The sequence below is a fragment of the Streptopelia decaocto genome (assembly GCF_964273445.1).
Source record: "Streptopelia decaocto genome assembly, chromosome: 6".
Classification (NCBI taxonomy): Eukaryota; Metazoa; Chordata; class Aves; order Columbiformes; family Columbidae; genus Streptopelia; species Streptopelia decaocto.
The window spans coordinates 64483525-64497294 of NC_138660.1; the positions used below are offsets into that span (position 1 = coordinate 64483525).

Genomic DNA, 13770 nt, shown 5'->3' on the forward strand with positions numbered 1-13770 from the left:
GTGATGTCTGATTAGTTTAATACAGTTAGTGCTGGACAGCTTGGGCTGCTGACCTTGAAGGAACACAGATAACATTGCGATGCGTTGGAGGATGTGGTTGCGATACAAGACAAATTTACATAACAGTTTGTCATATACACTCCTCCAAAACAAAATTGTTGCAAAAAGGAAAGCAATAGAAAGCCGGCGCTAAATGCCTCGCACAAGACAAACCGGGGAAAATTAATTATAACATTTGGCTTGGGATGGTAGCTTATTTTAAATGCAAGCCAGAAGCAAGCACGGAAAAGGTGTACGTTTATATAGCATGCATTCCAAAACGGATTAGACATTGTGTTGGGTAACACTGTTCAAACGCAGCCTTCTATAGCACAAAATCTACCCTTGAAAAATCATATTCCTTCGCCAGCCAACTATGTCTGCTTGCTCCTGGTAACAAATACCAGACTCAGTGCTCAACTGTAGCTACTCAGCACATTATTTGGGAGTTCTCAGAGCCCTTCTGAAGTTCATTCTGTTGCTGAAAAGCAGCTGCTTGTGCTAAAACATCCTCACGCACAGTTTCTCTTCATGAAGGTACAAAGTCAACTGAGCGATTATTTACCGCCCAGAGCGCGACGCTCAGCCACGCGATCTCTCACTGCTCAATACAATCACCTCACCGCATCTCAGCCCGTCAGGTAGGCCAAGCGCAATTGTTGGGTTTAAAGACAGCTCAGTTCTGGAGTAACCGATTCTCACTACATGATAGCTATCTGTTGACCTAAATAGTCGGCTTTTATCAGGCCAGGTTCTAGCTGATAGAAATTTGCCACTTACATAAATGCATAATTGACATCCACAGTTGCCGTCACACTACAGACCCGGACCACAGTTAAGATAAAACTGCTCTGTTAATCCTCCAGGTCAGCCCGAATATGACACTGATAAATCAGACCTGCTAACAGATACCTCGCAGGGCAAGTGAAGAAGTTTGCAGTGCTCACGTCTATCCCATCTTTCAACTTAACCTGTGAAGCACAGTTTAAAACTTTCAGTCTTACCGAACTGACCTGATAATTTTAAACATACACACTATACACAAACAGGCATCCATATACTTGCATTCTTGGAGACTACAAAGACTAGCAATGCAAGACAAACAGTCAAACTCTAAAGCACGGTGGTTATTTCCCATATTTTATACTCAATGCAAGAAGAAAAACTTGTAATCTCCACAGCAAGTCTCCATTTGCTTGCGCACAGATGCTTGCATGCACATAACTGAGGAGCCAGCTCATGAGACCTGCTGAAGGTCTCCCTGTAATTTGAGTTTTGAGATAATTCAGTTCCTGGGTTACCTGTAATTAGCACTTGTTGGCACTGTTTGCATGAAATAAAGGGCAGCAGTCCGTGCTTTCCAATGCCACTTCTTGGCAGGGAGGGTGCAGAGGACACAGTCGTCCTGTAGCTCTTCCTGGAGAAGGTCCATCAGCTGTTTGTGGGAGCCGCCATAAAAGGCTTCAATGAGAAGAACGCTCATTTTTCAAGTGCTTCAGATCCGTCTGGATTCTGAAAATGACAGCAGAGGAATATTTTCCTTTAGAAATACACTTTCTTTCATTTGAGGAAAGGATATTGGAGAAAAAAAGAAACATTGCGAGGCCTTACAGTGTCTTCATTTTTCTTATGAAACTGATCTTCCACATCATATTAATGAGTTTACCTCAGAGAAGGCTACTTGATGGCAGAATTATCACACCTATTAGTTTCGACCGTGACAAAGATACCATTTTTAATTTTTAAATTAATCAAAACATGCATGACTTAAGAAATACTGTATTTTGAATTTACTGTTCTCTTTTCAGCCAGATATTTAAAAGCAGCTCTACTTTACACACTCTTGAATGCAGCATTCTTCCATAGGTTAGGAAGTAGTTTATTCATTTTTTCACAGGTTTTGCTGGCGGTAGGTAAAGCCAAAGAACAATCCAAGCACACCTTCAGCCCCAAGAGTTGCTAATAATGTTCATGTGGGTGAGTTAAAGCCAGAAAGCAGCCTGGGGAGATGCAGCCTGAGCATCCTTCAGGACCCTCCTGCATCCTGGGAGCTGAGATTCCCATCCAAGTGACTTTTTATTTCTGAATACTCCAAAATAGCTGGAAAAGACGAGTCTTGCAGGCTTAAGGAAGCTCTGAGCTGAGAAACCCCAGTGCTGCTCACAAACAGGATGCAAACGCGCTGCCCAAAGCGACGGGAAAGACGAAAACCCTGTGACTATTGCTCATCTCCTTCGTGAGTCACAGACTTGGGGCACTGAAAAAGCTGCTTTTCAGATGCTTTGAGCAAAACCATCAGAGACAGAAGTTGAAAACAAAAACCCTGAAAGGTATTCACCATCCAAGACTGCTTCTCTGATGGTTTCCTTCTCTATATACCCTTAAAAAGGGAGGACTCTGCATTAAACTTCTTTGCTCGAGCGTCATGTCTGATGCCGTATATCGCAAGACGGTACATGCATTTCCTGACCTGTAATTTCTGGTGCTTTCAGACTGTAATCCTTATCTTCTCAAACCCTCTGCTGACAAAAAGCGAGAATTCAACAGAGAGCTACATACTCTCCAGAAAATCTCAATCATCATCTCAACCTTGCAATTTAGTTGAATTCAAGACCAGGTTAAAAAATGTATGGATTTGTGATCAGAGGGCAGAAAAGAAGCAAACAAACCCACCTTACGAGTGCACTGTAGCTATCAAAAGATCAACTTGCCAGCAATAAAAGCCCAAACGCTGACTAAATCTAATTGCAAGACAAAATATAAGAAGCCTTTAGATCGCTCTGAGTCACTGGCCCATCATGGAGCAAACAGAAACAGCAATGCCGATCTCCCGGGTCATTACAGATTAATCAGCAAAAGTATTCTGTGCTCTGACTTTCCTTGCCCTAATCCAGCCTGGATTCATATTATAATTTGCTTTATTATTCACTCCCCCATACTGTTTCAAATAAATTATTTTTTGTGGACAAACATGTTGCTTTCAAAAGAAAAACGATTGCCTTGTAGAAGCAGAGATTTCACTCCATTTTGGAGCTTGCTGCTTTTCAGGTAGCAAAGCAGATTCAGTTCTCTTTTCCACTGACCTAATTTCAAAATAAAGAAAAAAACATAATCACACTTTTGAGATCACTGACGTTTTCTGAATTCACAATGATGTAACCGAAATCAGACGCTCAACTCCAAAGCCCTTTTGGAGCCTGCAGGGTAATAACTGCTATAAAAACACAAGCTGTGTTTTAGAATATGCACTATTCACCTAAAGAACAATTCGTAATTAATCATGCTATGCTTGTCATCAAACGTCGTCGAAAATTTAACTCAAAAGACTAGAAGGAAGCGTTTTGCAAATTCAGCCCCCCCCCCCCAAAAAAAGGGATACGTGAAAAGTTGGTAAATGTCATTGAGTCAGTCGCTCAGGGAGAACGAGTTGCAGTTAATTTACCAATCATTAGTGGTATCAGTAATAAAGTAATTCGCTCATGAAATATCTGATCAAATCGCACTTCATCAGGCTGGTTCTGAAACCGGTTTATCGCTGGGTTTAGCTGAATCAACAACGTGCTCTCGGGTGTTATTTTGCAACAGTTTTCACCGTACGCCCCTCACGGGGACAGAGAATGACTGTACGTGCTGACGGTAAGAGACTCTCTCAGTTCTCAGGTTTCCTTCTTGCTTAAAGACCCTGACATTTAGGTTATTCTGCCTTTATCCCACCTTTAGATAAAAGCGTGTTATGCAAATATTACACAAACATCGCCGTGCAATAAGCTCCCTTCGGCTATTTACACTGGGAAACGGGGTTGGAATTGTGGATGCGTCGTGAAGTGGGGGTTAAATGGTTCTTGCTGCCTAATTCTTCGCAATATCACACGTAGACCCCACGGCAGCAGCACATGAAAAGCAGCAACGACGCACCGATCGGAGACAACCTGAAGCTTAAAGGCTTTCTTATTAAACCTTCGGTCCCCAAAAATTTAGGTACTGCTCACTAAAATCCTCAATAGCACTTGTAGGATTCTAGTGTCGTATTATGCTCCTACCTCACCAGAAATATACATCCAATTACATTACAAAATACGTTAAATAAGGAGCAACTGTGGCATGTTTTGTTAGGGTTTTTTTTCTTAACAAGAGGCTACTTAAACATGAAACTACTGAAGAATAACAGGAGCACAATATATGTCTCATTGACTTCAGGGATTGACTAAGCTGGAACAATGAAAAAGCCAATAAATCCTCTGTTTTAAAGAGATACACTGATAACGCAAAGGAAATGATATTATATATAACTAATAATTTTAAAAGGCACAGAGGAGGTAGGACACTTATTTACCTCATATTTCACCCACATGACTTCTAGTTTTGTTCACATACAAAAATAACATCTATTATTCTTGCCTTATTTCCCTTGACCTAGCCGAGTTAAGGTAAATATGTACCGCAGACTCCTCGGAGGTCTTGAAAAGACACAGCTGATAAATGGCCTGAGAACATTCAGCGTATCTGATGGAATGCAATCCTCAATTAAATATAAATCACTCCAGGTATTCTTTTCCCCATTTCAAAGAAAACAACAAATATTAGAAAAACAGAACGGCTTCCCCTTTCTCATTACTGTGCTTCCTCTCTGGAGCCAACAATCCTGGGTGTTCCTCTCAAAAAACTGCTTTGAAAATGTGTTACTCTGCCTGTACCAACTGTTAGCAGCACATTCTTCAGGATATATATTAATAAGAAACAATGTGAAAATAAGAAAACCCTCTCAGGTGGTAACAGTATCAAAAATGACATGACTAATAGAGTATTATATTAAAGTACTGAGGAACGTAGGTAGGTGATGAGGTGCTGTTTCTCAAAGCCACGTTCATCGAGGGCTTTTCCCATCTGCTTCAGCTCCAGCACACGGTGACACTGCAGAAAACACAGTCCCTAAATGCACCACTGCTGTTTGACCCAATAATTTTCCTTTAAAAGAAATCCTGAGCACTACACAGGGTAATAAATAAAAACCTACTTTAAGGGCGCAGAAGAATTCACTGCTCAACAAGCCGCAGAAATCATTGCTTCTTTTTGAACTCCAGGTGAACAGCAATTAAAGTATTTTTGTTAACCAACCTAGGCAGAGAAAACTCATCATTTTCCATGATTTATTAAAGAACATACATTCGCTCTTTCAAACAGAAGCGTGGTTTCACAAACATCAGCACAGCTCGCACCAGAAAGCCATAATTAGCTCCGTTCATTGACGTACTCAGACAACATAAATTATAGATCATGTTTAAATATCTGTCCAACAAAATAGTTGAGCAACAATCCAAAACCAAAGGAATAATTGTTAATATATTCCATAGGTAGAGAGCTGCCATTAGTTACAGGAAATAAGGTATATGGTTTCAGTAATGATTGTTTTAACGGTCGCAGTCCCACACGTATGAGACATTTATTCCACCGCCGTATCCAGAGCACACGTGGTTCGGTATCTTACAACTCAACCCACTACAAAACCCAGCAGGTACGAATTGTGGATGTAGATGTATCTATGGATGATTTCAGATCAACACACCGTAACACCTGATAAACACCAAAACTTCTCACATTCCGGTAAAATGGGATTTTTCCATAGGATTATTACAGGATCTTTACCTTTCTCCCAGCCCCAGGACACGCACCCGTTTGGAGCGGGGACGCCGTGTGTAGAGACACAGACCCAGATTGAAAGAGCCCGTGTTCCCCTCCCACTCGCTTCACTGACTCACCGAAACCTTCAACACAAACACGTTTGTAAAGTTCGACCAAAATTCAACTCCTATTTAGATCACCCAAAAGTACCGGCTGTGAGGTTTGTCATTACTAAACTCCATCAACGCGCAAGGCGAGAGTGCCGCTTAATTGATCTTTGATACAAATCAACTGGAAAAAGCAAGAAACTCTCTACCTCTTTTGAGAATGCGGTAAACCAAAATCGCTCACCTTTATTTGGATGTCTGTATCGGCACCGATATTAATTTACTGGTGACGCCCTTAAACCACAGTCTGGCCCATCCACGCAACCCGAGAGTTGCAAACACCTACAGAACATCAAAACCCAGCGTTACCTGCAGGCAGCACAGACACCCAACAGTCACCACCGAAACCAAGAGGGATTGTGCTGGTTTTGTTTCGCTAAACACTAAAATATAGCATTTTTCTGTGCTTACGATTAACATATATGTTTGACTGTCTTCGTTACATTGATAATTAATTCCCAGCCAGAAATAAAAACGGATTGAATGGGAGAAAGTGACGGAATTCCGAATAGTCTCAGGTAAGGATTCCACCATCTGAGAATTCTGCCTCAAAATCCCTTTCAGTGTAAAGCTCATTTATGATACTTACTTGAAGTGTTTGCCTAAAGGACTGCTAAGTTACTCTTCAATGGACTATTTTAAGCCGTACTGTTAATACACATATATTGAAAACACAACTGCTTATAATGCACTTTAAAATGTGCACTTATTTTTTCCTCATTCTCAGAATTACACTCCTGAAAACGCTCACGGGTGAGAGCACAGGACAGGTGTCCATCCCACAGAGGTGAGGAACGCCACAGCACGGGAGATGATGCATTCTGAACTGCCAACACTACAATTTTTAAAGAAATGCTTTGATTTTAACTGAAATACAAACTGTGAGGATCAACAGGCTCCGTTCTGGTAGCTCTGCTTTCTACCCTGAAATGCAACAGCAGGAAAGTTACACTTTCAAGATTAATCCAGAGCCACCCTGACACAAGAGACCCTAATGGCTCCTTTTGGAGTTTATGTGTTTAGAAAATAACATGGTGTAAAATCCACGCATTATCCTCCACATGTTAAGTAAACAATATTGCTATAGATCCATATGAAAAAGTTGTTGATGCCGAGCATGCATTTTAAAACTCAGTATTTAAATTGTTTTATGCTTTTATCTATGCAAAGTCAGTAATGGCTTTTATTTCCTGCTGTAAATTAAATGTGTTGTAGGGGTGTTTTTTTCAGCTATAGAAAAGCAAAAAAATTTAATCCTTCAAATTTTATTTTCACCTTCTTGCCTGACAGTCCAAAATTGTTATAAATACTTTGCATTTATACTTCTAGACATCCTCAATCAACATCTTTGAAGATCTTAATCTATATTGAATAAAGTAAATTATCGCAATTTATTTTTTTCCAGTGGAGAAAAACATCTGTGGATCACATGTATGGTTAATTCAAACCCAGATACAGCCACCCTGCCCTGGTGGGAAGCACATATCCATCCCCCTTTGGAGCACAGCACTCAAAAGAGCTATTTTCAGGGACATTTCACTGCCCAATCTCTGGATTCCCAGTACATTGTCAACAGCAATTACAACACACAACTTGATTTGAATGTCTTGAATTCATCTACTAAGTGGTCTACTTAGTCCAGAACAGGGTATTGGTGAAACTAAACAGTCTGTAAACTACCTTCCTGAGTATTCACAAAGTCATTATTTTTGATATTTAATTAGAAGGACATTTGCCCAATTTCTAAGCCAAAAGAGAATAGGAAAATATGAAAGAGTGGTGGAGAACCAGGGGCCATGATCGGCCAGGAAAACCAGTACAGCCACAACCACCCATCGCCAGCAAACTGGGTTACGCTTCCACAGTTTCTTCTGCCTTTTCTTCCCTTTAATAGTCCAAATAGATTTCCAGAAGCACACTGCAGAGCGGTAGATATTAAACAATCCCTTATCTTCGGTACTTAAAAGGAGCCTTTCGGTACTGAAAAGGGGCCTACAAGAAAGATGGGGACAGACTTTTCAGCAGGGCCTGTTACAACAGGACAAGGGGTGATGGTTTTAAACTAAAAGAGGGAGATTCAGGCTGGACATGAGGAAGGAAATTTTTCCCCTGAGGGTGGTGAGAGCCTGGCCCAGGTTGGCCAGAGAGGTGGTGGCTGAACCATCCCTGGAGACATCCCAGGCCAGGCTGGACGGGGCTCTGAGCACCCTGAGCTGGTGAAGATGTCCCTGCTCATGGCAGGGGGGGCACTAGACAACCTTTAAATGTCCCTTCCAACCCAAACTATTTTATGATTCACAAGAAGTTCTAAGGTTATTTTGGGTGGCTCTTCAGCCAGTAACAGGTTTTTCAAAAATCCCAGAACAGATCTAATCTAAGAGCATTACCTGAAAATGCAAGGTTAGCATTTGTAGTTGATAGAAAACAAGTTATTCTGATTTAATTATAAGCTCCCATTTGCCGTGTAATTCAAAAGCCTGGAATAATGATAACTTACTTTAACAGAGACTGCCAATGTGGTTTCATGGCATGTTGGTTTTATCCAACTTATTTGGCCTGTGTTTATGGCGCTTGAAGGCTCAAGGCAGTTTGCAAGACTCATCTTTTCCAGTACCAATTACTATAAATTTGATAATATTGATGATCTTGAGGGCTTACATTAGGTTTAAATAGATGAACAATACTTGATTTAGAACATCTCCAAGTGGATAGAGAACTAATAGGTGTGGTAATGGGAGATGTAGCACTATTTTTAAACTTGACAGGAGACATATTAGTTGCTAGTTTCCTATTACAGAAAAAGCACCAGTCTGGTAATAATGGGCTGGCACTTTGAAATTTCTCCAATTTATTAGGAATATGATGAGAAATGTGCTCTACACATTCTGGGCTTCAGAGCAGTTTCTCTATAGAAAGGTAGGAATTACGAACTGCACCCATAGCCAGTTTAAGAACATATATATACACACATGAAAAAAAATGACTTGCAGCTATTTTAATTAATTTTATATGAAAGACAATCTATAGTTCGTAGAAGCCATTGTTAACTGCTCCATGAGATAACAGAACCATCCTACATCAAAAAATTGGCTTAGTTTTCTACAGTAAATTTGAAATAGTAAAACCTTAAATGACGAACAGCGAACCATTCTCATACCATGGAAGTTTGAGGTTTAGCACTTAAAACACTCCTCTTGTACAAAAGCTGGAATTGCAAGAGTTAATTTAAACATTAATTGAAACATTAGGCTTGGTAGCCCGAGAAGTTTGGCAGCAACTTTTGAGTGGGCACAAGCCAGATTTATTTTGCAGTCAGAAACTATCCCTTTGAATATGTGATGAAAGGTTCTGCATCTTCAGTCACACCTTGAGTCAACAAAAAGGAGGGGATGAGATTTACTGTCAAATTGAGTTCAGCTGTGAAATCCGGGAGGAGTCCCACACGGAGCAGTATTACCCAGGGACAGATATGTGAACTTCACAACACATGTCGCTGAGGTTCAGTCATGACGGAAAATGGACCTCGAAAGGGGTGCCAAATAGATCTGCCATGTTATACACCTAAAAACCTGCACCACAAGCAATTTAAAATTATAATCATGAGGATTTTGCAAAGCCACAGAAGCTTTCACCAAGTGAAGAGAATAAATCATCAGGTTTTCATTTGTTTATAAGCAGCAACATTTACGTATAAGGTCCCTACAGCAGTTTGGATATGACAGTCTTGTGACTCATAAAGTAACTTCAAGGTTGCAAAGTTAGCTGTACAAAATACCCTTAATTTTAACTATTAAGTATAGAATACAACAGATGAAATAATTTTTGGGTTTTCACTTGGCCGACTCTTGTCTTGTCAGGACCTCAACCAATGCTTCACACTATGGATCTATGAGAACAAAAACACATTTCATTAGCTTCATTAACTCCATTCAGCATCAGAAACTGCTCAAAAGCTCTCAGATGCCATAGTAAACATCACACAACATCGAACGAGGACTTTATATGGCGCTAAACGTAGTTTTCCACTTGAAGAATATTTACATCCTATTTCCAACTTGACATGCAGAAGATCTGTTACCCACACCAATTTATAAATCTAACACAATGAGAGTTGCCCATTTAATTTAGCGGTGCGGCATCACATTTCCTGTAGATAATTTCCCTATAAAGTTTTAACAAAACATTCTGAAAAGGCTGTAGCAAAATTAAAGGCTCTGGAGTACGGTCAAAGTGCTTTCCAATGGCTCTGTCCAAGTATTCCCCAAGATATCTGCTGACCCAAGAATAGCAAATCTTACGACTTTCACCACTTTTTTCCATTCTGTTGTCCGCAAAGCCTGTGAAATACTTCCAGGGATTTGCTTAAAGCAATGAAAATAAGCATATTCAGATATTTTATTTTACTGTGCCACTATGAGAAAGTTAAGGTGCCTATATCCTCCACTGGAAAGTCTCTATGGACACACACATCGCAGAAAGCTGAAAAATATTGACATGAGTTAAATAAAGATGTCTGGTATCATCTGTCAATTTAAATGGTGAGCATTTCAGGAATTGTTTTTTTTTCATTAATAAAAGTGATATACAAGCATCACAAAACAATCTGTTTGGGAAGGTTATTTTGTAAACAAGTTTAGGTTCTGAGCTGATGGCTTAAAAGTGGATACTGCAAAATGAATAAATACTAATGTCTGAGGGAGGCTCTCACGGAGATGGGAGGACCACGGCCCTTTTTTGCACTGCCACACATAACAGCAAGGCAAGGACATGCAAAGAAGACATCAAGATGTAATATATTTTTCCTTGAAGATTATCAGATGGTTGGGATTAGAAAAACACCATTAAAACCAACATCATCAGAAAACCTGTGCCTTAATGTTGTTGTGGTGGCACACACCAAAATCTGGCTATAGCACAAGCTATTGGAGTCTCCAATGAAGAGTTAAAGACAGTTCTTTTTTTTAATTTTACTTCATTATAACTCATGAACATAGTAAAACTCACTTAAAATTTCAGTTTTAGTGTCATTTGATGATCACCTCTCTGCCAATAAAAAAAAAAGGCCTGAAAATCATTTCCTGTGCCTGAGTCAACTGGCCATGCTCATCAAACTTCCCTCCTAAAACCTGAAAACCCTTATCGAAATCAAACATCCTGTTCGACAAAACCCAAACGATGCTGGTACTCATCAGCCACTTCAGCAAACCTGCAGAACCCAGCGTGCTCCTCCTGCAAACGTTAACGTGAAGCGTGGTTTATAACGGCCGTGACTACAGGGGTGCAGAGAAAACCATCTTCCCTGCAGCGTTCAGAGCTCAAGAAACTATTTGAAGGCCGTTACTGGAAAATCCTAACTAATTAAAGTATAGCTGGTGTTAATAGGTGCTCTTACTGACATCGCTGATATGATGAAATGCCAACATGGGAAACCCTTTACACCTCATACATGCAAGGTCTGTGCTCAATATTCCCACTTCTTCATTTCAAAGACACAAGGACCACAAGTTTCACCAGCAAGTTAAGGAGCAGTTCTGACTCTTACTACAGATTTAAGGCTCACATAGTTATTCCGGCCACCAGGAAATTTTTGACAATACCACCAGCAGCTCTAAGTGCCTCTTGGAGACCTGAAGAACAGCACATGCACAGCTTGGAAACACCTTTAAAATAAAGGCATTGGTTAGATCAGAGACCCTTCCACATGCAAGGAGATTCAAAGCAACACTACAGCCAAAAGCTTCAATATTATCTTCCATTACTTTTTTTTTTTGCATTTACAAAGAACAGTCAATTGTGGAGCTTAAGACACTGGGAAAATACACCAGGTACTCGCCAGGTCTCAAAACGCTCATAGGAACCGCTCAGCAGAAATAACACCAACCTGCCAGTAACTCAAGCCACATCCACAGCGTTTGCTCTTCCTCCAGGTGAAACCGTGAACACTTTTCCTACAAACGCTTTCAACCCAAACACACCAAACACTAAGACTAAGACAAGTTCTTCCCTATTTACCATAGCATTCGCTGTTGTGTGGCTTGGTGAAGTATAAAATCCCAATTTTTTGCATATCAGCAAAAGTAGCTGCTCCAGTTGGGTAAGTATAGGCCACGTGTGCTAGGAAGCTCATCTGATCTAGTCCTGGGTATGGTCGCAGCCCAGGAATACCGGTCTGGACTGGTGGCATAAAAGTGGCTGGGGGAAATGCGCTCTGTGGTGGAAGTGTGGTGTATAAAGGTTTGGCACTAAATGGGTTCATACCAAATACTGGGTTAGTGCTTTTATCCAGATTATTTGAATTAGAAAACTCCTTCTTGATAAAAGTCAAGTTCAGTGGCTCATCTGAGTTTTCAGATGATGATGATGTTTTTTAGTCTTCGCTAGAACTCCAGTGACCTTGGGCAGTTTTAATGAAGTTTCTTAGTGTTGACTTCCAGGCAACAAAAGGAAAAAGGGAAATTGTGAACCGTCTTCACCTTCAGAAACTTCTGCCCTTAGCAGCTGCACCTTCTTCCAGTCCCTGTAACAAATACACCCTGCTGAGCAATGAAGTCTCAGAAGTCTGCAGAAATTCAAGCAAAGAAAATTTAGGCCCCAGAAGTTCGCTTCATTTAAGTGGATTTTATTGGCGGTACGTTGGAAGTTACTCTGTGACCCAGGGAACTTGGTGCATCCTTATTTATCAGTCACAGCTGAAAATAAAGACGCTGCATTTTTGCTGCGCTGATGCTCTGGACACCGCTATATTTTGCTATTTTTAGAAAATGCAAGGAAACAATTGCTTTGTGTACAAAGATGAATTTAAACGTACCTTCAATTATGTTAAGAATTTCACAAATCGCTTTCATAAAATGGATCCAAATCTATGAGAGGTGTTACACGGGTGTTATCTTACCACAAGGCAAACGATTAAGATCTTTCTGAAGCTTTTCAAATTCTGTCTTCCATCTCTGTTTAAGCAGAGGTTGGTCCCACAAACATCAGTCAGATGGAGATGCTTGAAGGTGCTTTATGGAACTGGTTTAGCCCCATGTTTAAAGAAGAAATAGCTTGCAAGATGCTTCACTCTCCCAGTTTGAATATTGGAGATAAAATATAATTAAGAGAGAGGGGAAATGGTGAGGGGAAAAAAACATTGGATGTTCAGAATGACAACAGCTTGTTGCTGTGCTTGCACAGGTTTAGCTGCCTCCAGTAAATACATACAATGGAAAACAACACCAGCAAGGTACCCAAATTAAACAGTACCAAACACTTTGAGAAAGGAGTTATTGCCACCTATCCACACTGATTACGCATCAGTTCGCTTCCGCTGAAGAGAACCTACTCCCGACTCTGCCTGTTCATTTCCAAGTGGTTAAGAACCCATTTGTGAGGTGCATTGAAGACGAACGACATCTGTTTTGCATGCCAATATCCCTGGAGAGGGCAATATTCATGCGAGTTGATTCAAGCTCCTCTCGAGAGCAGCGGCGCTCTGCCTTCCACTGAAAGTCTGAATGGCTATGGACAAGAGAGATCCATAAATGACTTTTCCTGGAGTCTAGAGACAGCTGGTTTCTTAACACTTGTGGAAGCGTTTTCTTGGGCATTAACAGAACAACTTGGGGAAAAAAATATCAAAAGTCTGCTTGCTTTCTTTAAAGTTCTTTTTTCTTTTCAAGCTGTGCAACACCACTTGATATTTAGCGTATATTCAACTCACATGAGCTACTCAACCAAGCACGAAGCTCCGGCACAAGGAAGGTGCGTAAGGGTTGGTAACAAACAAGGACCATTTCGCATGTTTGTGCTTATTTACAAATGCCACTTACATACTGCTGACATTTATAATGACACCTGGGATGTTGCTGACACACCACGATGTTTGTTAAGTTTGCAGCTACAGGCAGAGTCAATTCTAAGAAACTTGCTGGTGAATATATACAGCATTTCCTTTGACTGCAAC

The 13770-nt window shown here is 40.5% G+C and overlaps 1 protein-coding gene across 32 annotated transcripts in view; it reads right to left on the minus strand.

Annotated features, from left to right (window-relative positions):
- Nucleotides 1-13770, minus strand: part of GTDC1 (glycosyltransferase like domain containing 1) — a 187612-nt gene that overhangs the window by 124869 nt on the left and 48973 nt on the right. For 29 of the 32 annotated variants that reach the window (XR_014184294.1, XR_014184295.1, XR_014184296.1 and 26 more), the window contains one exon: nt 1341-1551. Coding sequence is in view for 28 of the 32 variants with exons in the window: in XM_082055202.1 (XP_081911328.1) it covers nt 1341-1522 (182 nt within the window). In the remaining 4 variants the exon portion in view is untranslated. Of the gene's footprint in view, nt 1-1340; nt 1552-1880; nt 2041-2377; nt 2470-13770 lie in introns of those variants that run through there. The other 3 variants (XM_082055210.1, XM_082055211.1, XM_082055208.1) reach the window with 3 other exon arrangements.